Source organism: Micrasema longulum, unplaced genomic scaffold (assembly GCF_059751315.1).
Source record: "Micrasema longulum isolate JH-2025_06_02 unplaced genomic scaffold, ASM5975131v1 h1tg001613l, whole genome shotgun sequence".
Lineage (NCBI taxonomy): Eukaryota > Metazoa > Arthropoda > Insecta > Trichoptera > Brachycentridae > Micrasema > Micrasema longulum.
The window spans coordinates 213,389-240,409 of NW_028278794.1; the positions used below are offsets into that span (position 1 = coordinate 213,389).

General features: G+C 33.0%; 2 protein-coding genes across 3 annotated transcripts; one reads left to right on the forward strand and one right to left on the reverse strand.

Moving 5' to 3' along the window:
- The first annotated feature begins 107 nt into the window (after positions 1–107).
- Srrm1 (Serine-arginine repetitive matrix 1) lies at positions 108–16,616 on the forward strand. 2 transcript variants are annotated; one of them, XM_088236858.1, is made up of 13 exons: positions 108–294; positions 391–480; positions 3,133–3,544; positions 4,458–4,628; positions 5,110–5,213; positions 5,294–5,430; positions 7,911–8,088; positions 9,752–9,870; positions 9,941–10,067; positions 11,775–11,951; positions 12,557–12,646; positions 14,592–14,695; positions 14,931–16,616. In XM_088236858.1, exons 4-13 carry the CDS (start codon positions 4,476–4,478, stop codon positions 16,442–16,444), a joined length of 2,703 nt encoding a protein of 900 aa, XP_088092984.1. In that variant the 5' UTR covers positions 108–294; positions 391–480; positions 3,133–3,544; positions 4,458–4,475; the 3' UTR covers positions 16,445–16,616. The 2 variants fall into 2 exon arrangements, with proteins under 2 accessions (XP_088092984.1, XP_088092983.1); XM_088236857.1 differs by having other exon boundaries at positions 3,133–3,255.
- A 5,700-nt stretch (positions 16,617–22,316) lies between these two features.
- On the reverse strand, positions 22,317–27,017 carry yrt (erythrocyte membrane protein band 4.1-like yurt). Its single transcript, XM_088236869.1, has one exon. It carries the CDS (start codon positions 26,782–26,784, stop codon positions 24,757–24,759), a length of 2,028 nt encoding a protein of 675 aa, XP_088092995.1. The 5' UTR covers positions 26,785–27,017; the 3' UTR covers positions 22,317–24,756.
- Between the last annotated feature and the right edge of the window lie 4 nt (positions 27,018–27,021).

Genomic DNA, 27,021 nt, shown 5'->3' on the forward strand with positions numbered 1-27,021 from the left:
AGCACACTCACTAAAATATTTCAATAAACTAAAACTCGACACTGGCTAGATAATAGCTCAGTTGAGAGGTGAATAAGCCAATTGTACTAAGAAGAAGAAGAACGTTAGAAAAATAAAACCGCAAAATTTCCGCCATGTTGTATTCCATTTCGGCGCGTGTGTTTTTTCTAGAATTATTGATAAATTAGAAAATTATATTATAATGTTGAGTATGAATTGGTGATCAGACTCAAAATTTAATATCTACTATTTTTTATCAATACCTACGCTGAGACTCGTTTCAAGATGTATACCGTAAGTATTGCAACAAAAGTTAATCGATATCCTTAGCTCATATTTAGGTAAATGTATTATAAGTATGCAATATTTACAATAACCAATGTTTCTCAGGGCACCTCCGCGGAACAAGATAACCGCTTCAGCGACAAGGAGAAGAAACTAATGAAGCAAATGAAGTTCGGTGATTCCTTGACACAACAGGTTAGTTAGTTTGCCGCTTGTAAGTTGTACATTCTTCATGTTATTACAAATGCTTAATATACTCGGCTTATGTATAAGGAACTGCAAATAATCGATTTGATTTTGTTTTATTTAATCTTATAACGACAAACTTTATGTTTAAATTACATATGTATATGTATGAAATGCTTATAGTGAATAGAGGGGAAAGGAAGGTAAGAGAAGGAATATGTCTCTCATCTGGTATCTATCGCCCTTCTTAGGTTAGAAATTAGAAATTTTATTACATCCTCAGGCCAATGCCGAATTGTATATATACTCGAGACTCTGGCGTAGTTTTAAACAGAGTATAAGTATACTATCAAAGCTATTATAAAATTTTATAAGACCATTTAATCGGCTGGTTTGGTACAATTTAAAAAGATTTACGTTGCCCAATAAATAAAGAATGGGTAATTTGTCAGACCATTTTTTTTTTCTAACTGAGAAAGTGCTTTTGACATTCCATTACAGTATAGTTTGTATAATCCAAATAATTAAAAACCGAGCTGGCCATACTTCGGTGTATAGGGACGTCAGTACAATATACATGACAGGATTTTTTTTATTGTCTGGTTTTTATAGAGTTTTAACCATAGGAAACTATGTTAAGCCATAATAATTAACAGGGAAAAAAAATAAGTAAATTAGAAGAAATAATATCACCCTAGCGGGCAATAGGATGGGCTAGAAAATTTTGCCTTATGTAATCGCTTTTATCTCGTTTTGTCTCATTTTATTGGCCCTACGGGCGTCAGTTGATTAGGCTCTCAGGCACCTAGAAATATTGTCACTTTGGGCCTCACAATTTATTTTTTGGTAAGAATAATCTTAATGTAATAAATAATGATGTGCTCAAAATAATGCTAGAAAAACTAATAATAAAAAATGTAATAACTACCCTAAAAGATCGGTTAGTATGCGAAAATTGAATAGTGAAGAGTTTGCAGCTGTTGGTGACTGTTACATGCTAATAAATTCTGCACTTTGGGCTGCAATCTGTCTTCTTGGCCTTATTAATTAGGATCTCAGATGTGCTTATATAAGTTATCAATAATACAAATTAAAATCAATATTCATGTGTTTATAAAGCGCCCTCGAGGGATTATATTAAAAAAATGGCGCTGTAAAAATTATCCACAAGCAATCTTTGTTTAAAAAGTAAATAAAAATATTTCGTATTTTATAAATACAAAAAATAACATTCAACTTCCAGTTTTATTAGAATTGTCGGTTTGGGATGAGCTTTTAACTTTAAAAGTGCAACATCTCACAACCAGTAAAATGAAGTTACCAACTTGTGCCAGAAACCTGACAATATTATCTATACAAATGTTGGGAGAAAATAACTCATATCTGTTCGTTCCTATTACCTCTGCAAAAACGTCACGAAATAGCTGATATAATTTATCTATTGAAAATTGCCTCTATTTCAATTGACTTTCCTGAATTACTATCCAAACTCTCTATTAATGTTCCTCCAACAGTTCTTAGGAATAACTTTCTTCATATTCCTCTAGTTTTATCTAATTATAGGCAAAACCTTAGATTAATAACCCAATAGAGATGCCCATACGGAGAAAACCCATTCTATGATTATAGACCACGAAGTTAGCTACAGATTACAGCGATACAACGGACCGTAGGTACTTGGGTTGAGAATGAGGAAGTTCAGTGTTTTTTTATTATTCAAGTTTTGTATTTCTCGATCAGTTCTTCCCATTGGTCCATCCACGGCAAGCAAATCGGAAGTCTTCCATAACTCTCATATCATAGTTGGATTCATATAAACCGGTGACGTCATTCAAAGTAGTTAATTTTTATGAAAATATTTTTTATTATCTCATACATTTTCTGGAAACTTTGCCATACAATTTAATGCTCGAATAAAATAGAAAATATTTATTGAATCCAATTTTCCGTAGGGCTGAAGTTCCTCATTGCAAGTACAAACAGAAACTGTCCTTCACACGTTTGTTGTTAAACTAAAAAACAATCTAAAACCAAAAACTTGGAATGCTTTTGTTCTATGCAATAGGGCTTAAGGGCTTCTCTATAGTATTATTACTCTGAGGGCAAAACTCATGAAACACATTTGCGAATAATCATATTGATGTGTTTTTTTTCTTTTGGATTTAGATTACTGTTCATTTTATGTGTGAGAATATATTTTAACTTACTGTAGTGCTACCTATAATTGGCTTATTTTTAATTTGTTTTTTATATAATATGATAAATGTAGCTGTTGGTTATCTGAATAAAGGGGGAAAAAATACGTTTCATAGTTGGTTTGAAAAAATGTCACATTTAAAATTGATTTTCATATTGAGACCAGAAAAAGTAAAATGTTTTGAAAACAAAAAGTCTAGGGCACCATTTATAAAGTTAAGAGTTGTAATTCTATCTGCCAACACCAATATTTTCACAAAATATCCTAATTGCAAACTGTATTACCACGTGGGCTATCTCCTAATGATAAGGGAACCCTACACACATTTGTGGAATGACTTGCCTTTGCATATTTCCCGCTTGGTTTTGCGTACCTAATAACTGGTGAAAGTTACAAAAACAACATTTTATTTATCTTTCTTTTGGTTCCACCACTTTCCACATATCTCATTTTGAAATCTTCAGGTGGACATGTCCAAAGTGAAGCTGGACGTGTTAAAGCCTTGGATTACACAGAAGATTACGGAGATCCTGAAGATGGAGGATGATGTAGTTGTAGACTATGTCAATAATCAACTAGAGGAGAAGGTATGATTACTTTTCTTTATAGCGTCATGATGTATATTTCAAATTCAATCAAAGCCGATATAGTTTTTCCGTCAGGATCGATTAACCAGAAAGAACAAACCCAATCTGACGCGCAGAAATGTCGGCAACGAAAAATGTGTATATTGATCGAGTGTGAAAATTGTTTTTACCCTGACTAGCTCTGTTTGCTATTTGGTCCGCCACATCCGCCACGCTGCCCGCTACCGCTCGCCGCTCCTCCACTCCACCAGACAGCTGCGGGCCCGCCAAACAAACTTCACCCACCACGGTATTTCGGGGCTTTATTTTCCGGAAGTATTATAATCCCAGGATTAGGTCCTCTTGCATTGCCCACGTATACCGCCCACGGAGCGGAGAAGATAGTTTGTACCGACTGCCTGAAATGAGTTTTGGAGCCAGGTTCTGTAAGAAGTTTGGCATAACGCGGGTTGGACAACCTTACAGGGAGCTGGGAGCTGCGCCCGCCGTGCCTAGCGTCGCATCAGCCAGCCGCCCGCGCCTCCCGCTGCTTCCTGCCGCCGGCCTACCCAGCTCTGCCAGCCGCCGCCGCTCCGTGCAGTGTCACCCTTCAGACGGTGCGACAGTCTTCTCTGCTTTTACTCCATTGCCGCTTTCACCACTTCGACTAATCCGTGGCTCCAAAACTACATTTGTAATTGTTTACCCCATATTATTATTATATAATTGCGGCAGTACGAACTATCTTTCTCCGTCTCTCCAGGTGACGGAATATTGTGGTTGAATATATTTCATTCAGTGAATTTAGATAGATTTCTTAATATTATAAGTACACAATAATGTATTTCTTCAGTTTGATTTAGGCCTCTTGTTAATAATAAATGTACTTTTATAAGATAGAATCAAAAGGGTCTAAATTTTTGTTTTAAAAAAATATTAGTGTTATAAATTATTTTCCACGCAAACTTTATTGACGTTACATAAACCTCTCTTTCTGAGCTTGTATAGTGTTTATCTAAAATATACAAATTATGACGATTTTATACTGGAAGCATTTTATGATTGATTTCGAGGTTTTAATTCTTAAGTTTTATAAAATTTAGTATGCCCTTACTCGTAAAAAAAATATTTTGGAGTATTAACTCGTTATCTTTGCATATAAAATTTATTCATTCGTGTTTACTCGTATCCTAATTATTTTATTTTCTTCCATAAATCTTCAGTTTCCTTGCCCGAAGAAAATGCAGATTAATCTTACTGGATTTCTAAATGGAAAAAATGCTCGCCTATTTATGGGCGAACTTTGGGAGCATTTACTCAGTGCTCAAGCATCAGAAAACGGCATCCCAGAGTCCTTCATGCAGCAGAAGAAAGATGAAATCAAGAAAAGAATGGTATATCCCCTTGTACTCACTCAATTTAGTATTATTACTACTTATCGTAACAAAAGTAAACGCTTTTGAATATTTTTTGCAACAGAGGGAAAATATTTTTGAAAGGGAAATATGGAATTCTAGGTATTTACAAGATTTATAAACTGTCATTGGTGGTTTAAATGGCCACTAAAACAAAAAACAAAAATACCTAACACTGGCCAGAACATCCGAGTTGAGATGTGAAAAGGCCATGAAAAAACGAAGAAGAAGAAGAAAAAATGGCCACTTTACACACTGACATCCACATTACCTGAACTGTTCTATTTGTTGACTTTTGTGAAGTAAAAGAGCTGAAACTTTTATTGATGTGGGTGAAATTCATCTGACTGAATTATATTGCGAATGTCTCGCCTCTAATCTATTTCTGTCTTCTAATTTCTACATAGCTTAATAAAAAAATATAGAGGAATTATGTATGATATTTCTTGTTTGTATTCAGGAAGAAGAGGAAAGCCGCAGCAGCAGCAAGGGCAGGGGGGGAGGAAGTCGACGCCACCGTCGCACTCGGACCCGTTCTCGAGAGAGACGTTCCAGCCATCGCAGGTTCATTAGTTTATCTTTATGACAAGTGTCACATGTACAAATTTCACGGTTTGACTTACTGTGTCCCGTCTGTCTGTTAGGTCTCGCTCCAGAGGTCGCAGAGACACGAGGAGCAAGAGTCCGCCACTCAAATCTAACAAAAAAGAGGGAGAACTCAGCCCACCGGGTCTTCTGACGGAACTGCCCAAACATTTGATCAAAGACAAGGCCAAGACAGGTAAACACAGCTAAAACACAGTAGGTAATTGATGAATAAACTTAAATCCAAAAGAATAAAGATCTCGGAAAGTATATTCTTTCCGCCTTAAAAAACGAACAACAATACACACAAACTTGTCGCATATAAGCAATTATTTCTTATAATGATCTCAAGACTGGCATCGTGACTTGTGGCCGAGGTAGAGGAACCCCCGTTTTAGAGATGGGCATGAAATTTTTTAGCATGTTACGTGCAAAGCTTATGGAGGTAACAATCATTATGGTTTTTATAAAGGAGTTAATTTTATCATGATCAGTCATAGTTGATCAGTGTCAAGTGTAACCGATTATCAAAATCATAATGAAACCATTATGTAGGATTACTGGCAAATTAATACGGAATTATTCAATAAAGTTATGGTTTCCTAGGAAAGCAGTGCCATTATCTAGCGGCCGTAATATACCGTTATGCGGTGGGTGTAATAAGATTGCCATTTTAACAATGTCAAGAGGTGTAAATTTAAAGAAAACAGTGTTATCTGCCTGCCGTGACAGCTTATCTGTCAAAAATTTGCACCGGAATAAGCGCCCGCAATCCGTCATATTTTCCAGTATTCAAAATATAGAAATGAATCATGCAAACATATTTTGAAATAGAAAAACATTACCTATTATAATAGTTGATAAACTTTTTTCATGTTGCAAATTAACATTTTTTATTAATCATATAATTTGTTTGTTATTTACTTTATAGTATGTCTATCTGATATCTCAAGTGTGGTCCCGATATTTCTCCACAGATTTTGTATTTACTGGGCATTTTTACAGTCTTTGCTCTTCACATTATTTATTAATTTATTTTATTGGGTAAACAAATAGTATATGTACATAAATATTGTCAATTTCTTTGTATATTAGTGTAGGGCACTCGTATAAAGTTACATGATTTTTTCAAAATCAATAAATATTTCGTCAATTTCACTAGTTCACATGCATAATGCACTCGTTTTGACAGCCAAAAATGTTCACCGCTACATGACAAAAACTGTTCGAAGGCTTGTTGTTTGCACCGCTGTGACAGCTGTCCCGCAAATGGTGGCACCCCGATGTATGGCATTCTGCTCATAATCAACCAGCGCCATTGGTTTATGTAGACAATGTTTAAATGATGTCATTTTAATGACGAATTAGGAGCAAAAATTTTTTTTTTTCATCGTTCACCAGGGCTGCGTTCGCCGAGAATGCATATACAAAAGAATTGTAAGGATGTTATATTTTTATGAATAAAAAAGTTTGTTTTTGAATGTTTATAAACCACATATCGATTGGCTCGTGCCATTCGATTTTTACCAATGATTTGGGCATGAGACAGGTCGCCACGAAATTCGTACCAAAATTGCTCAATTTTGACCAAAAACAGCATCGCATAAACATTGCTCCAGAGCTGCCGCTCGAGCCAAGACCAAAAAAAGCGCGCCAAGTTCGGTTGAATGCGAAGGTTTTGCTAACAGTTTTCTTCGATTGCAGGGGTGTGGTGCATCACGAGTTCTTTCCACAGGTAGAATGGTCAATAAGGAATATTACTTGCAAGTTATGCGCAATTTGCGAATAACGTGAGTTTTGAGACAGGGCCTACAAAAAGCTCAAATACTAGAAAAAGTTCTTATGAAGATTCGGGCTGCTTCCAACCATTACAAAATATGTTTTGGAACACTATATAATGGGTATAAAGTTAAACATCCTTAGAAGCATTTTAACCGGTATTTCCTGAACAGAAGGAAAGTTTTATTTAACTAGCGATAGTAAAATCTAGGGACTAGGGATTTCCCCTCAGCATACGAGATTTCAGAATATAAGGAAGTGTAAGTCACTCTCCAAGCCCAAGAGCTTGTCTCATTTTTGGAAAGTAACAGCTATAACAATAAATAATTATTAAAGTAGATTGTATAGAAAAATAAAAACTAAAAAAAAAATCAATTGTGTTCATTTAATCTATATACGACTATATACTCAAATCTAGCAAAAGCAAAGCATTGCCGGGTTCAGCTCATAAGTTAATAAAGTGAAATACTTGTATAAAATAAATGTGAAATATGGATGAATGTAAAATCTTATAACTTTATACACTATCACAGGAGAAATAAATGTCAAATCGGATAGCATTTTAGCATCATTAGGGTCAAAGTGTGCAATTTCCAGACATAACTCAATTTTTGATATTTTTCTTGTAATATATTTGTGTTTTTATGTTGATTTTAATTTTTATATAACTTAATAATGTTAGAAGAACTTGTTCCGTATAATAAATAAATTATACTGTCTCCCGTGGCTTTTCTAAGTAGTATTGATCTGAATCTACATGACTTTTCTGTGACAATGTATTACTTTTCTGTGACAATGTATTGCTTTTCTGTGACAATGTATTACTTTTCTGTGACAATGTATTACTTTTCTGTGATAATGTATTAAAGATAAAATTTGTTTCATTTTGTCTTTTAGAAAATGGAAATAAAACTCCAGAGGAAACCAGAGAAGGAGACAAGAATGAAAAAAATACCGATTCAGAAAAAGGAGGGTCATTGTCACGTTTACAAAACAAATTGTTGAATCTTGCCGGTGTAGCCAAAGATGGCATTGAAATAACTAAAGAAAAATCTCAAGAAAAATCACCATCAAGGTACAAATAACTTTACAGCAAAAGTCCATTAATTTATAATTCCTGTGACCGAATTATTTTTAAAATAAATTGATTTCGCATGCCAAATTACTCTGAAAACGAGTCTGCCCCATTTTCTCTGCCGTCAAAACAATATATTCGTAATTTCAATGTTTTGGAGATATATTTTTGCATTATTAAGATATATTGTCCATTTTTTCACTTCTGCCGGCGCTTCGGTTTTTTATTTCTCTCTCCCTTAACTTTTTTTTCTGGTAAAAGTACTTTAAATTTTGAATATTTCCTTCTAGTACAGTAAAACCTCGTTTTCCCGCTTTTTGCACCGAAATATTTAGGGCCCATTATTTTCCATACATTCTCATTCAATTTTCCCCCCAATTAACGTTTTTTACGTTTTTCATAACCCCGGTTTTACGTTGATTTTTTTTCATAACTCATTCAATCTGTCAAAAGACGAGCTACGCGCCGCCGCGTAAAAGGAGAATAAAATCGAGGTAAATAAAAAAATGTGTAAATTATTGTCTTAAACTAAATTAAAAGTAGGTGCAGTGTAATTGACCATTTTGTTGTAAGTGTCTAATTTTGACGTTTTACTAAATAGTGACATGCAGTTGACGCATGTTTCGGAAGAATAAAGTCTTTACATCAAAAAATTACGATGCAGAAAATTAAAAAAAAATGGCAATATAAATATTATTTGATGTTATACACTCATAATGTGAAAAGGAGATAGTTTAAACAGTTATCATAAAAGTATGAAACGGTCTGCGATGTAAATGACAGTTGAAATTTTATGGTGCCATACTACAAAAAGTGATACCATATAAATAAAATTTCCCAATATTTAGGGAAAAAATCATTATATGCATTTTACGCAAATTCAAAATTTTATTATCTTGTTTTTAAGGCTATTAAATTTAATTAACTTATTTATGAATGTATTTTTTTAAGTATAATAAAAAATAACACATTGCAGTTTTGTTTGAAAAAAATAAATTTAATTTTTTCCAAATATTTTTCATTTCCTCAGTTTTACACTTTTTTTTTGCTCCCTTAAAAAACATAAAACAGGGGTTTTACTGTATCATGTTTTATGTCAAAATTGCAGTGCGGAGTGGTCAATACATGTTTATGTAGACTTTTCAAAAGATAGAGATATCTCGCTTGCATCTATGGGTAAATGTAATTTCTATATAAATGACAAATTCAAATGTATTTTTTTGACTTGTCCGCACTGCTTTCTTTAGTCAAATTAAAAATCGAAATTTGAATGAGTTGCCGACTAAAAATGTTAAATTATTAGATTTCACTGAAATTTTTACAAATTAATAGTAGAATTTGCTATGAAAATTTGTTCAAGAGACTGAGAATTGCTCAGTGGTGTATTTGTTAGGACGCTTGACTCACACAAGGAAGGTTCAATTTCTGATGAAAACACAAAAATCAAAAATGTGATTTTCTCAAGCCTGGGTGTACCGTGCTGTAATTCACCGCTGTAATTCACCACTGTAATTCGGCCTCCTGGCCTGTTGTGGTGCAAAAAAATTAATATGAATAATGTTTTAACATTGTTCTAATTAACTGGATGTTCCTATACATATATGCTTCATTGTTTGATGAAACTTGACAACTCCAAAAACACATTTTAAAATTTATTTTTCAGATCTGGTAAAGATAAATCGGTATCTCCAGCCAAGAACGGGAAGAGCAAGCGTGACTCTAGCAGCTCCAGCTCATCCTCGTCTCCGCGCCGTGCTTCCAGTTCCGACTCCAGCAAGAGTGGTACGTATGTCGCCTCGATGCTGAGTAGATCCTTCTTGTTGACCACTCACATTACTATTAATACTTTCAGGCCGCAGCCGGAAGGGCGGATCTCAAGTGAGGAAATCGTCCACATCTGTCCAGAAGAAGAGACACTATCGGAATAATAAAGATTCCTCTGCTAGTCCCAGCCCACATAGACGCTCCCGTCGTGAAAGGTTAGAACACTGTCAATTCAAATGTGTTTACTGTATTCTGTTTTAAAATAAGTATAGTAAAACCCCGTTTTCCCGGTTTTTACACCGAAATGTTCAGGTTCCATTTTCCAACATACATTTTCATACAAATATTCCCTCGATATTTTTTTTTTACGTTTTCCATCGCCTCAGTTTTATGTTCAAAAAATTTCCAAATTCATTTTATGTTAATTAAAATATTAAGTAAATTCAAAAAATTAAAAATTATATTGACACGAAAACAATACCGCGCACCACTACGTGTTCCCAAACTGAAGAATTAAAGCAAGTAAACAACTAAGGGTAAATTATTGTCTTAAACTAAATTAAAAGCAGGTGCGGTGTCATTGACTTTTTTGTTTATTTAGGGTTAGTTTTCTTTTGAACAAAAATGCCATATCGACATGTTACTAAATAGTGTGACATGTTTAAGAGCAATAAAGTATTAATATCAATAAATTATGATGCAGTGAGTTTAAAAATGTAGCAATATAAATATTAAAATTAATAACGTGTGAAAAGAAGAGGTTTTCAAAAGTTATTATAAAAGTATGTAACAGTTTTTTCGCAATCTAAAAATGGCGGTTGAAATTCCAGCAATTTTAAGTGATGCCGTAGTAAAAAAATATATACTGTATAAATAAAATATCCCCACATTCAGGAGTAAAATTATTATATGCATTTTATTTTCTTAAATAAATTGTTTTCATGTTAAATTTTAGTGTTTACATATAAAACTATTTAAACTTTTTTTTTTAATAAAATAAAAAATATATTTTTAGAAAAATACATAATATCAAAATCTTTATAATCTTTTTATCTTCGTCTTTAATCATTGAAAATAGGTCAAAATATTCAACATCCCCAATTGTGTCAGTTTTTACAATTACAATTTTTCTGGCGGTGTATAGTCTAGATTTATTTATTTAGTCATAAATTTTATTTTTATGTAATTATTCTATTTTTTTTCTATACATTTTTTTTTTGCACCAAACAGACCAGGAAGCCCAATTACAGTGGTGAATTACATTACAGAACACCCAGGCTTATTTCAATACACAATTAACATTACAAGTAGGTGATGTCAAATGAGTTTTTGACCAGATCAGTCAAAACTTAACCCCTGAATTATAAACATGTCTACTAACAAGAGGAAGTGTCTCTCAATTCGTGAAAAAGTGGCAATTATTTGTGAAATCGAACGTGGTGTAAAAAATGTGGAATTGTGTACAAAGTTTTCTCTATCTTCATCCAGTGTCAACATTGTGGAAAAAAAAGAATATTTATTTGTCTGCATCTGAAAAGAATATCATGGACACAAAACAATTTAGAAAGTGTGATCGTACTAATGTCGATGACGCATTTCTCCAATGGTTTTGTACCCGAAGAAACGCAGGATTTTCCATCAATGGACCATATTTACTTGTTCACTTAGTGACAATGTGCAACAGCGATTGTATAAAAAAAAAACATTTCTCTTGTATAACGAGTAATGTTTTAACGAGCAAATTCAATCGGTCCCATCTTATTCGTAATAACCAAGTTCGACTGTATTTGTAATTATTGTTAAATTGATGAATGATCAAATTAGTAAGTGTTTCAGTTTCCATTTATGAAATTATATTAAAAATATAATTTTTAAATAGTGCCAAATTCACAATAATGAATATGTATTTGATTACTTTGTAGCAGTCGCAGAAGTCGGCGATCTGTGGACCGTGATCGCGAGAGGGACAGGGAAAGGGAGAGAGAACGGGAGCGAGAGAGAGAGAGGGAGAGAGAGAGGGAGAGGGAGCGGAGGCGCAGGGAGATGGAGAGGGAGCGTGACAGGGAAAGGGAGAGGCGACGACGTGACCGCGACCGGAGGTAATTCCTAACCTGCTAAAAATTAAGTACCCTCAGTGAAAATCAAATAAAATCTTTTTTCACTTAATACCCTTTTAAACTGTAAATATTTGGCAGATTTAACTGTGTACAAAGAATGTTAATTCATTTATTTTTCAAACAAATGAACCTTACGAAATATTAATTACCTCCAAAAATGCCATTTGAGTTGTTTTTTATTAGTCATTTGATTAGCTTTCCACTAAAGTTCTTCAATGTCTTTCAGGAAATTCTTTTAATTCACATTATGTTATTTTTAATATGATTTCATTTTGGTCCCCAAACCTATTTTTTTCACTAAACTTTCAATAGTTGAAGCCTTATAAGAAATTATTTGATGCCTAAAGTTAGAAAATGGATTGAGTACCACAGTATTTTTTTTATTTACGCCATTGTGAATATTAAAATTTGGAATTTAAAATCGTTAAAAAAAAAAAAATGCCTTTACTTGTAATTGACATGAGTCGTAAACCAACTGTGATGTTATTTAATAAATTATATAAGTGTAACAGTAGATCTGAGTTGAAATAGAATTTTAAAATTATATCTTAATGTCAAATCTATATAAAAATATTGCCTGGTCACAGATCCAGAGAAAGAAGACGTTCTTTAGAGAGGCGGGAGAGAGAACGCCGTAAATCAAGGAGTAGATCCCGCGGTCGCAGAACCAGAGATAGGTATTGTGCACAAGCAACTTTTTTTAAATGAGAAATACATAAGTTATCATAATGTGTCCAAGTTTTAACAATTGAAGAATATGTAGTCAGTATATATATATATATATCAGTGGCGTGCGGGGACTTTTGAAACAGGGCATGCGGTCATGGGAAGGTAAAAAACAAATTAGAATTTAAAAAAAAAATTAAATCTGGCTGTTTTTACATTATTATTAACTTTTTTTTTTTAATAAAGAAATATTTGCGTTCTTATGATTTTTTCCCAAATATTTCATTTTGAGGGCCATTTTCAACGAGTTGTAAATAACTCACTATTAGAAAATGGGAATCAAGTTGGGGTAGAGTGGGATTCGAATCACGTACCTTTGATCCGTGAGTCCGAGATTCTAGTCACAGGACCACAACTCGATTATTTGATAAACATAATATTGATGCTTTAGAACAGCAGTTTCCATTTTTGTCTATGGAACCTTAATTATTATTGGTCACTTTTTTGTGGAACCCCATCTCGATAGTAAAAATGTTGATTGACAATAAAACCTGTGAAACAAAATTGCAAATTTCTCAGATTAGTTCAAAGTCTTATACTAAGGGGTAGGCAGAGAGGATAGAATGCCATACCACTATTTTCTGGTGTACTTTTCACACACGCTGATTATTTTTTTTTCATAAAACTAAATATCCTGTTAATAATAATAATAATAACGTTCCTTTTAATTAAATGGAAGACCACTAAAACTTCAATTAGGCAATTTCAATTATTTTCCTGATTAGCATCGCGGTTAAGTCCACATTCATTGCTTCCCTGGGCGTCCATATTAAGGATTATGAGTTAAAAAAACAAATAACTAAAAATAAAAAACAAAAATAATATTTCAGACAGCAATTTTGGAGTTAAAAATGTAAAAGTTATCGCGATAAGCTATTTTATATGTGAAATAAAAACACTGAACTCAAAAATAATTTTAAATTACGTTGTTTTGGTTAGGTATAATAAAAACCGGAAGTCAACATTGTTTTAGTGAAAAAACATCAAAAGTCCCAACAACGCTGTTTTACACTAAAGAAAATACAAACATTTTAATAAGGTAATTATTGTTTTTTTGCAGATTGAAATTCTCATTTGGTTACATAATTATAATGTTTTGAAAATTATATTCACAAAATCCTGTTTCCTGAATATTTTACTCAATTTAGTTAACAGTTTTAATTATAAACATAAAAAAATGCAGAATACCACAGAAAAGTCCTTACCCTCAAAAATGGAAAAGTATTTCAAAAAGAATTTATTATTACTTGGTAGGTAATCTTATCCTCCATTTCTATGCAAAATCCGAGCAGCATGCACAGTTGGTAGTGTAGGTTAATATAACAGTGTAAAACACTCCAACACACGGGCGGAATTAGCAGTCCAAGTTCTGGTGCGCTTGCGCTAACTATTCAAAATCTCGGGAGCATTCCTGGCGTATGCGCACCGAATATTTTATATGCGTGTCAGTCGGCTGCGGCCCCCAGTGATGTGCAGTTGGCTGTCACCGATTTTAGGGGCGATTACGTTTCATAATTACGTCAATAATCTATGATTAAAATACTTGATGTTTTTATATTTTTATTATTTTAAATCTTGAAATAGGGCACACATAAACATATTCTTATGCAAGATCTAATAATAAGAGTGTACATATTTTTCATTTACAAGTTATGTACCTACTACCTACATAGTTTTCCAGTATTAAAGGCATGCGCCGCATGTATGGACGACACGCCACTGATATATATATAACCATAAATATCCTTAAAACAAGAAAAACTAACTACAATAATCTATGATAAAACTCACAGTTTAAGCCCATTAATCCTAAATTCAGGGGACCAAATTCAGAAAACAAAATACCGGTTTTATGTAGTTATATAATAAATTCAATTAAACATCAATGTTGTATAGGTCCAGAGATCATTCCCGAGATAGAGAGCGCGAGAGGGAGAGGATGCGTCGCAGCCGAGAACGTAAGAGCAGTCGGGATCGCAGGAGCAGCAAGGACAGGAAAGGTGAAAATCTATATCCTTCCGGGATCGTAATAATATATCAAGTCAATACTTCAATATGCTTAGTTTATTACTAATCCATCTCGCTAGGTAGTGGTTAGCATATTTAGCTATTGTGGGTTCTTAGGTTTAATTCCCCGCAATTTAATTTTTTTTTCATAATGCAAAAATAATGTATTTGTGCAAATAATACAAATGTGTACAATGTTTATATAAATGTAATTCTTCTCAATTTCAGGTTCACACGATGTAGGTGTATCTCGAGATAGGCGTGTTTCTGCAGATAGAAAAGTTTCAAAAGATAGAGATAGCCGTATCACTAAGGTAAGAGACTCTAGAAGTTCGAGTGGTAGCTCGACTAAGGAAAGGACTAGCGTTGCAAAAGTTACCGAAGTCAGTAAATCAGCCTCAAAACCAACATCTTTATATTCTGACGAAGAAATAAAACCCAAGCAGGATAGGGAAAGGTCTGAAGTACCGAAAAGGTTCATGGCCAGTTTGTCCAGAACGCCTTCTCCCTTCCTAAAGAAACACGAACTTGAAGTACTCAAGGACAATGTTGAAAAACCAGAGTCTGACAAAAATGAAGAATCGAAGCATTCCGAGGAAAAGGTAAGCGCCACCAAAACTAAACAGAAAGATGAGTCCGAATCAGATTCTGAAAGTTCCGACGAAAGTGGAGCAGCCCAGTCTAAAGTTAAGACTAAAATAAAACGAAAGGAACGAGCCCATAACAAACGTTCAAAAAAAAATAAAAAATCATCATCAAGTGATAGTGATTCTGAACTCTCTTCTACCAGTGACTCAAACGATGATAAAAAGAAAAAGAGCAAAAGAGTAGCTCGAAAAAAAACTGTCAAGAAAGTTAAAAAAGCTAAAAGAGCCCGATCATCCAGTTCAGATGACAGCAGTTCTGAAGAGGAAGTAAAATCTAAACTCGGTAAAACAAAAACTAAGACAAGAACTGAGGATTCGCACAGTTCGGATGATGACAAAGCCGTTAAAGAGTCAAAAAAGTCTAAATTGAAGAGCAGTTCTCCCGATAGAAACAAAGTGAAAAAAGGCAAAGAGAATCCTCGTTCAAAAAATGTAGATTCCAGCCCGGATGTTCAGGAAGTTGTAAAAACGTATTCTTTACCCAGTTCTAACAGTGAAGTAGAGAAAAGTTCAAAAACCGAAAAAAACAAAATGCCGCGCTCCAAATCAAGCGACAGTTCTGAGCCAGAAGTAAAAAAGTTGAAGAAAACTAAAGATATTTATAGTTCTAAAAATACAGACCGGTCTCCTGTTCCTGAAAAGTCCAAGTCCTCGAAAGGAAAACATGTCGAAGATAGCAAAGCCGTGAAGGGAAAGCTTTTATCTCCCACATCTAAAGATCCAAATGTAGAGGGAATACAAAAACGAGCTGAAAGTGAGAAGAAGTCCAGAAAACGTGAGAAAGAAGCTTCATCTTCAGACAGTGACAAGTTGTCAAAGAAAAAATCTAGAAAAGATAAAAAAGAATCCGGTTCTTCAGAATCTGATAGTGATGAACCAAAAAAATCTAAAAAACATGCAAAAAAAAACAAGAAACATTCAAAGAAACACAAGAAACATAAGAAGCACAAAAAATCTTCTAAATCGAAAAAATCAAGTTCTGAGAGTGAGCCCGAAGAAAGTGGCAAACCCAACAATGAAGATTTAGAAAAGAAACTGCGTGAAAGGGCTCTCAAGTCCATGAAACGTCAAGCCAGCTTATCAACTTCAGAGTAGTGAAGCATGCTTTAAGATTTATCTTTTATCACTAAGTTTCCTTAGTGTAGTCTCAATAAAATATGAACATGAATTCACCAGAAATTATAAATATGTAAGTTTTATTTTTGTCCTAAACTCTGTGTTTGTATTAGTGTTAATCAGTTATTGATTAATAAAGTCATCTACAATACTTCTGTTTTTTTATTTACATACAATCATTATTATAAGCGATAAAAAAAACAGAAAATTAATAAAATAAGTAATAAGTGATAAGAATACAAAAACAAAGTAAATAATATATCGACGGCTCAGTTCCATAGAGGGATAACTAAAAAAAATTAAGTTTTCAGTTATACTATTCATTATATTTTAAAACATCCCTTTTCAATTCTACAAAGGTTTAACTCTTAAAAATTATTGGTTTTCTCTTGTCAAACAGATGTTTTCAAATGGAAATAAATAACAATGTTTTGAGTATGTCCAAATGTTTGCAGACTGGCTTATTTAAATTTCTTGCAACAGAGGGGGAAAACATTTTTGAGGAGGGGATATGGAAGTCTAGAAAAAAAAAATATAAAAAAATTGTTTTTAGGCGTTTCCTAGTAGGTGAATTGGTTCAGCCGGATGAATCTCACCCACATGATAAAGATTTCAGCTCTTTTACTTCACTAAAGTCAACAGATGGAAGAGTTCAGGAAATTTGAATGTTAAAACATAGGTTGAATGGTGGTTACAGTGTGTTAAGTGGCCACTTAAACCAGCCAATGGCAGGTCATAAACCCTGTAAATGCCCAGACTTCCATATACCCTTTTCTAAAATGTTTTCCCTCTCTGTTGCAACAAATTGGAAATAAATAAACTTAACAATCTCTCAGCTCCATAACTAATTAAAACGTTATATTTATTTGCAAAACAACTTTAATCCTAAAACTAGTTACCATTGTGTATATATTTCACATAAATATATACATGTACACTTCATTTAAGGTGACAGATAATTATTTTTTGTTAAAAATCAATTTAGATCTCAAAACTTTGAGCAACTATTACTCAAAACTAGTCTTCTTCTTCTTCTCAGTTTTTTTTTGCTTTTTTCACCCCTAACTGGGGTGTTCTAGCCAGTGTCAAGTTTAAGATTGACTTATTTAAATATTTACACATGTGTTAGTACTATACATACAAGTTAGTGTGTTAGTATTTAATATTACATACACTTTACATAATATATAACTTATTTACAACTTAATTCCATTTATAACTACATATGTACATAAAATTTTAAATATCTGTTTATTGGGTGGGGATAAGAGAGTTAAAATATTAGTAGGGAATGGGACGCTGATTTTGGAGAGGTCAGATAGGAACTCAGGATAACAATCATTTATGGGGCATCCAAAGAAAACATGATTCAGATGTTCCTCCTCAGCTGTCAAAACCAGTCATTTCTAGTTATCTTTGTATGGAACTGAACCATCGATATGAGCGAAATATACAAAAAGGAGAATGAATGAAATTTGCAAAAACAAAGTAAAGAATACATGAAAGATGAGTGATAAAAGTTTTTTTTTTTTACATGATGTGTAACAAAAAATACAAAAATAAAGAAAATCTATGCTTGAGTAAATAAAAAATATACACAGTTAGGAATAAAATATATTACAACTGCCGCTTTAGAAATCTGATGTTACAAAATAAAATAAAGTTAGTGAAATTGACTCCGATCATACACTACAGTTTGACCCACCAGCGAGAAATGCCTTGCGCAAAGTCTCCATATTCCAGACGTCTATGTTTTCTGCATACTCATTACCGAGGTTTTGGATTCTACGTATAGGAGTATAGAATTGCACCACTGTACGGGTATTGTTGCAATAGCATATTTGGGAACTTCAGATACTTCTAACTGGTACATACAAATTTATTTATTAAATTAAGTCGAATACCACCCTTTTATTTCTCAGCTTTAAGTTTAGTAACTGTAATAGATGACCATAATAAATTTGAGGTATTTTCAGTTTATGATTTATGTATCTCAGAAAAAAAAATTTGCACTCAACCACATAAATAAATACAGATTGATCTGGCGCCCAAATTACAGAGTTATATCTAAGTTGACTCCTCACCAATGAAGTGTAGAGGAGTTGGAGAATATTGATGCTATTGAAATCTTTTGTGGTTCTACATTTATAAACCCAAGCATTATCAATGCTTTATTAGAAATATCATTTATGTATATGGGATATAAAACTGAGTTTTCTTTCAAATTTTACTACAAGATATTCCTCTTCTCCTTCCTATTTGGCGAATGATTAAATAATTTTACCATTGAGAGAATAGCTGAAGAAAATGGGCTTTTTATTCTTGTGATATCTCATAACTTGACATTTACTCAGATTAAGAAATATATATATTATTTTTTACTATAAATTTAGACTATTTTGATGATATTGCCAAATTTTCGGCATTTAAAAAAAAAAGAGTTTTGTAAATCAAATACACAGTTGTTTTATAGTTGTTGCCAAAAGTGTATAGTTATTGTATTTGCCACAACCTTACAAGATCAATTTCATGAAAGGAAAACTTGGCTAATTATATTATGAAACCATAATTATGTCCTGTATTTTCTGGGTTAAATATACATCCTTAAACACAAAAAAAAAAATTATAAGATCACCAAAAAAGTGAGAATAAAATTAACTGCATTTTCTTTAACCTTTCCCTTACTAAGCGACCAAAAAATACACATGATCCGAACGGGGGACAAAACGACCTCAGAGCCTACTTGTATATGGCATCAGGAGAATAAAACATTGGAAGTGTTTATGACCGTGCAATAATTTATTCGTGTTTTCGCGTACACATATTTTACTCATTCGTGTATTTTGTTCATTTTTGTTAGTTTGCCGAATGCTTATGTACATAAAGTGAAATTGACCAAATCGGTCTATGGGGGATTCGAATCCTCCCCCTTCAGTCCGGCTAGGTTAAAGTAAGTGAGAACTTTTTAAAAATATCACTTATATTTCATTGTTTTAGCACTCCACAACCTGTGTTCCGTAATTATAATTCTTTGTTTGTTACATTATCTGTGAACTTTTGATCACATTCCTGCAGCATGTATTTACTTCTTATGAACAGTCAAAATCACTTAAAAGCGCATTAAAACTAATAGATTCTGAATTCGTCTCACGGTCAAAACGAATGTTCAGATCTCCAGTTAATTTCTGTACGAGTTGATGGCCCATTCAAGTAAAGACTTTATTTCGAAATAAAATTTCCTAGATATTGCTTTAGAACGTTGTCTGTAAATTGTAATTAAGGTAAAATTATTGCTGCCTGCACTTATCCTACAACCGACGCATTCAAAAGTTGTGAAGAGTGATATTTGAATTTTAGTTTCTTTTTTTTAAAAGAGAAATACTTAATTTCTTATTATTTATTCAAAAATTTTAATTTTCAGACCATTTCCAAAAAGTCGTAAATAACTTGTGCTGTAAAAAGGGAAATCGAGTTGTGGTAGAGTCCACAATACTACCACTGGACCACAACACGGTTCGAGTTAGTTTAAGTTGAGTTCTGGTGACCACAATAAGTATTGTGAAACATAAACCTTGTACATTATAAGCAAGGTCAATAATACTGCAGCTCCCATACATATGTTCTTTTTAATTTGACTTCAATTTGGCAACACAGCTATATTATATTCTTCCAGTAATGGGAAACTGAGTAGGAGTCCATAATGGAGTTTAAAAGTTGTCTGTTGAGTTCCGCAAATGCACAGATCTGATGCACCCTGGTCCAGAAAACACTACCTCCAATTCTCCCAACTATAGTGATTTCCAACCGGTCCATTCTTAGGTATGTCTGGCTAGGAGGTTTTCACTCAAGGACTGAACAATAAAGTTGAAATGAAAATGCATGTTTTATAAGCAATCATTAATATATATTGTCTTTTCTCTAAATCATATTATACAAATATCTCATATTCATAAAAATTCAGCAATTTATATAAAAATGGCACAATTCAAACTACTGTATACGCAATTTTCTCTGAAGCCATTACTTCTTTGTGATTTTGTAAATATCTCGTTTAATATGTGGTCCCTAAAATTAACTCACGTCAAACACAGAAAAAAACATTTTCAGGATCACCAACAACAGTAATAATTATTAATTGATAATTAGTGACAGAGCGAAGTTGAAGTTTCGGCCAGCTATGGTCAATAAAACGAGTTACGGCCGCGAAACTTTGGCTCAGCCGAAACCTGCGGTCGGGATGTGTTGGATTACGCTTGGCTGTACTCAGGTGGAAAATTAGCACAATTGGAGATATTAGATTGTAGTCCATCCAAATAATGAGTTACTGTACTGCCATTTTCTAACATAAAATTTAAAAATAAACTAATTTACTCTTAAATTTATGCCTCTTTATTTGATTGTCTGTTTTATGTGACACTTATTTTAATGAGCTCGTAATGTTAAACAATAAAAACGCCTAATTTTGGGCGTTTTTAAGTGATTTAACTTGTTTAAATATGTTTCGATTTCGGTCGAAACTAGATTTCGGCTGAAATTCTTTTTTCCGTCGGTCACTATTGATAATACAATACGAGTTTATAAATCGTCAAACTATCAAATTTCTTAAATATGTGCCTTCAAAATATTAAATTATAAGTGATCTGTTATGGAAACAATAATTCTTACAAAAAGTTAATCATGTCACAATTATATTTCTTTTGTTCGTTAATACTTGAGTATTGTACAAATAATCAAATTCAGTCTATAAATTTAATTAGATTTATAATATAATATTGCGTTTCTATTGCATTTTCAAATGAGAATATAGCAATCTAGATGAAATTACGCTTGTATAAATCAATAAAATTATACATTTTTTTTAAAATTCATTAATCTTATGGAGAAATCATAATATTTATACTATACATACATAATGTCATGATTCACAGAATAATAAAAATATATATACAAATAATATAAAACAAAAAAACAATCTTGTTTTTAACTTATTTTTAATATTGGTCAAGATTTATTTTATATAAAACAGAAATACAGTTTTTCTTAATATTTAGAAAGTCCAAAGTTTATCTTAATACCAACTGCCATTTTATATTTCTTATCACAAAATACTTAATAAAAAAGGAATATTTTATTATATTTATATCTTAAATAAATAGAATCTCAATGAAAATAAGCTGCACAGAATGCAATGAATAGTTTGAGATAATAAGATTTTTATATCATATTATTTATTTAGCAACTTCAATAATAAGATAAATGGTACCTAGAAGGAATGTTTTCCTAAAACATAAACTGTATATTTAAATTACCCAGGTACAAGAAAAATAATTTATATAAAAGGCAAGATAGGGAATTTCGGTTGGAACCTAAAACTGTATTTACAGTGAAACATTCCAGAACCAACCATAGAAAAGGCTTCAGTGATATAATCTGTAATATTGTAAGCAGATCTGAGCCCTACCAAAGGTTCAGTTGGCACAAAGAACCAGACACCTGCTTACAAGGGAGGGAGAATAACACGCTCCAATTAATTCACAAAAGTGCATATTTCCGTCCCTTTTCAGCAAGCAATTGAACGTTAGATCATAGATCCGACGCTGCTTGTAAGAAATGATAGTTATATTAAATTAATATAATATACGTACACATGAGTTTTTTTAACAGGGCTGTGATATCTCAGAAAGGATCGAGGGTTGTTTAAAATACCCAAACTCCTATCTAAAATCATTTTTATAAATTTTTAATAAAATACATTTGCAACATAAAATTATTTATTCAAATACAGGAATTCTCTTATGCAACATCTATGATATTTCTGTATAAATTTGAAATTGTAATTTTTTTCATTAGATTTTTGGTGTTACATTTTAAAGCGATTTTCTTGAAAGTTATGTATAATTATACTAAATATCGCCATCTTAGTGGTGAAAAGAACTGAGCCACAATATCCAAGTTTTGAGAAAAATGTTTTAAAAGTTGGCTAATCAACAAAAAATAAATCTTCCTATCGTAATACCATTTCATCACCAAGACAATGAAATGTACGTATTAATATTATAATTGAGGAATAAGAAAAACATATTACTGAAAACACTATAAATCTTCATGTCACAATGAAACCTGGTAACTGGTGAAAAATTTACTATGGTCAAAACCAACATGCTTTTCTTATTGTAATTAAAATGCAGTTCTACCAAGAAATGCCAGTAGAGAAACTCAATATCAATATTGAGGAGTCGGACTTCACTTACAGTCCCTATTGTTGGTGAAAATAATTAACCTTTTAGCTCAAATTACACATGCATATTTTTATAGACAATTTTCCGACACTAATCCTATTAACAGAAAGCTTAGTAGTAAGATAATACTTCTGACATAATACTATTTCATACATGCTTACAAGATTATTATATAACAAAGAACAACTACATACTAAAAGGCCAATAAGAAAAGGACTGGATACATGTTCTTAGTAAAATAAAAATGCAATTCTAATAAAAGGCACCCTTTTCCTTCAGTATGTTGAATATTGCTCAAAATAATAAATTTAATTAAGCACATGGGTAGTCAAAGATATCAGAAATATTAAGATAATAATATTGATTTCCCGAGCGGGATTGGCTGAGAAGATTGACATTAAATATTTATTTTTAAAGGTGGTTTTGTACCTGGACTGGCACCTGAAGCGTAAGACTGATCACCTTACCTTCCTGTAACGGACGGTCGAGACACAAAATATTTTATTTAACAATGCAATGCACCATATGGTGTGATGTATTTATTGATATTGATTTCTACGGTAGTAATATTCAGTAACAATTATTTATGAAGTTTTATGTTTCATGAACTCAAAGCATTTTCTGCATTCATTTTGCAAGAAAATATCTCTGTTAAAAAATATGGCTTGACCATTTGAAACATTTAATCACTATTTAGGTACACAATAGGGTATTTTCACAAATCAGGAATAATGTTAAAAATATCATGTATATTTAGAGCAGATTTTTATGATTCATCTTATTTTCGAGCAATTCAAAATACGCATATTTTTAACTTTCGTAGAAAGTTTGTCCGATGTCACACAAAAAAAATATTGATACTTTTACATTTGCAATTTTCACTCATTACTTATAGAGAAATTCGGTTTTACTAAATCTTTGATTAAAAAAAAAACATTTTATCGCTCATTACTTTTGTGGTAAAAAAAAAAAAAATTCTCAGGCATTGGATATACATATGGACGGTGGAAAAACTAAATTTATTAAGCAACATGTAGCAACTTCACAGAAGAGCCAAATGATTTTAGTTTCTTTTTAACTAATATTTTTTTTTTCATATATAACTATTAAATTATGCCACATGCCATTTTTTAATAATTACAAAAAAAGTTTGATTGGCTCTTCAGAAAAGTCAGTTCCATGTCGCTTAGTAAACTTTGCTTTCACACTGTCCTGAAATCAGAAAATGACATATCATTTTCTGATTTCTGTGTTAATCTTAAAGAAAGGATTTTATTTTGTGACTAATTATTTATTTGACAATCTGTCTGTATTACTGGTTCATAAAGACCCTGCTAAATGCTGAACTTTCCGTTTATTCCTTTCCAGGAAAGCGTTGTTTTTAAATAATTTACAAAATAAATAAAAGTTGTTTTATCTATTTGTTTCAGCAGAAACATTGTAATATTAGTGATTATTTATTTACGATTATTTTTTGTAAATAAATTTGACTGTATAATTATGTAATACAATTTAAATAAAACTCGTTAAAAAAAAAACAGGACAAAAGTATTAGAATTCTATTCTGATTAAGTAAATTCAATAATTAGGATATACTTATATAGCTGATTTATAATATACATACTAAGTACCTACCGGTAATAAAAAAGATTTAATTTATTATGTACATTTTAAAAACGGGTCATCAAAAAATGTCAAATATATTTTTTCAAGTTATGAAACAAAAAAGGTACTAAGTTAACATATTGTAGTACCCTTCATTCTCATACCGTATGTAAATACGGTAATTTTATTAAAATTTATCACAAAAATACAAATTCATATACCTAAGTATAACAATATGTAATAAAACATACATATTCTCACTTAATTTAAGGAATTATACTTACTTATTCACAAAGGCACATGCTTCATTAGATATAATAACTAATGGATTATATAAATCCCACTTACACAATAAATGCAAATAGGAATAAAATATATTTTATGTGTATACAATTGTTACTAAAATGCCACCGAAGACACAAAGTTTAGGACTCCCCGCACAGGCGGTCAGAGTTGCGTGGTGATAACACTTTTCCGGTGGATGATGGTTATTTCCTTATCCCCCGAGGCAGTTGGTGAACTCGGCTCTGAGGTCACTAGCCACGGAGACAACTGCGTGACAGAAGGGCCTGTGACCTCGGCAGGAGAGGGAGGCGCTCGTTGGCTGTGGCTGACTGGAGGCTCCACTACAACGATTGATACGTACTGGGAAGAGTTGGGAGTTTTGGGTCGTTCCGCTCCGGCTTGTGGCTCATTTAAAACTTTAGGCGAGGGAGACGAGGGAGATGGTAAATTTACATTACAAGAATCGTTGAAAAATTTCAGCTCGCTGTCCTTGGCTTTTAGAATATTACATTTTAATTGACCCGGAGGAAGAGGTTTCCCGCATGATCCGAAGTATTTAGCTTGGTTATTGGGAACTTCTATAGTGAGAGAAGTATCCAAGAGAGATTCATTACGTACTTCGTTCCTCGAATCATCGGTATTCAATTTATCTTTAACAAGACTCTTAAGCAAATCGTTTAATGGATTAGTGGCCACGGGGAGTTCAGCGGGAGATGAGCAACTACAGGATGATCCTTGGTTGATAGATATATTTTGTAGGAAGCTATCTTTTTTAAGAGAATCCTTTTTAAATAACACTTTGTTTGATATCGATTCTTCTTTAGAAACATCCTCAGTTTCGAAAGATTCTGGAATATCTATGGCTTTAACATGATCCAATTTACTTACGGAGGGAGTCTCAGTGTGTTCTGAGGTCGACTGTTGAGAACGTGCACTGCAGTTTCGGGAAAGCGGCTTGCTCGGCGCAGGTTCGGAAACACTTGTGTTAACCAAAAGGACACTCGTATCTGTAACGTTTGACTGTGGATTACTTTCGGCATTATCTGGTTTGGATGAGGTTTGTTTTTCCCGTTCCCTTAAAACATGGGATTGTCTTCGAGCGAAACGTTGACTCGGCCTTCTTTCAAATTGAACGGTGCGTCGAGCTCTATTCTGTTGGGTAGTTTGGTATTCTGTTTTCCCAGAATATTGGAACCTGGAGCCCATTCGGAAGAAGTTTTGCCTTGCCGATGGTCCCTTTACGGGTGCTCTTAGCCTGAAGAAAGTGTGATGCTCAACAGCGCACTTCCACAAATGCTTGCACGCCTTTTCATTATGTAAACGGAAAACAAAAGTATGCTCTTGTTCTCGACCTTGATCATCGTCTTCCACTACGACTAAAGTTAGCTTTTTTCGCTTAAAGTCGAGCTTACTGATTTTAGGCCAAAAGAATAATCCTATCTTCTGAGGACCCTCAAACACGAGAATCCCAGTCGGAGTTAGCCCCAAGTGGTATTCGCACCCATCCTTCCCCAAGACAATGTGCATATCAACACCGTACATTTCTAGCCACTTTGCTTTGTTTAGGTAGTTGACCTCAGCTTGGGCTGGAGAAAGGCCTTTACACTTCTTAAACTCATCTAAAATACATATTTCTATGTCTTCTGTTTGGCTCGGGATGAATCTAAACTCGGAAACTGTGGCTGGAGTGTGAGACGACTCATCGAAGTCCCCGAGTTCTGACTGCAGTGCCAATGCGCACAGTTCTATGGCGGTGTTCTGGGCGCATTCTAATCGCCCCTCTAGTATATCTTTTTTTAACTGCAAAAAGAACTGGTAACGGGTGAGTTCTTCGCGGAGAGTATTAGGTTCGGAAGAATAAAATTTAACGCGGAGCCGAAGTGTAAATGGTGGGCCAATCTTTACTTGTTTCTTTATGGCTTTAGTAGGATCTAGCCAATGTTTCACATTGTTTGTATCGGTATACTGCAATCCAAAGTAGTCTTTTTCTATCAAGTCTAATGAATAAAATACTTGTTCATACAAATCGGCTGCACTCGCTTTTTTCGATAAATTTATGGTTAAGTCGGTGTCGTCCAGAAGAATAACCCTGCATTGTATTATATGCTTGTTTTGTAAACTTTTTTGAGAGCTTTGTTTCCCACCGCGAATTTGGTTGGTGCGACCTCTTCGACTCAAGAATCTCAGCATGTTTACGATTACTTTAATTCTGTAAACATTTCAACTATTGTTCAAAAATATTATTTGCAACGTACAGAAAACTAAATTGTCAAACTCTATTTTAGGATATGGATGAATATCAAAATAAAAAAATGTTAATTAAAAATATCAACGAGATAAGAAAACACGAAACACCAATTTTATTGTTATCTTATGTCAAAACCAGGAAATGGCCAAAACGCCCATTATCCAATTAGCTTCGATTTT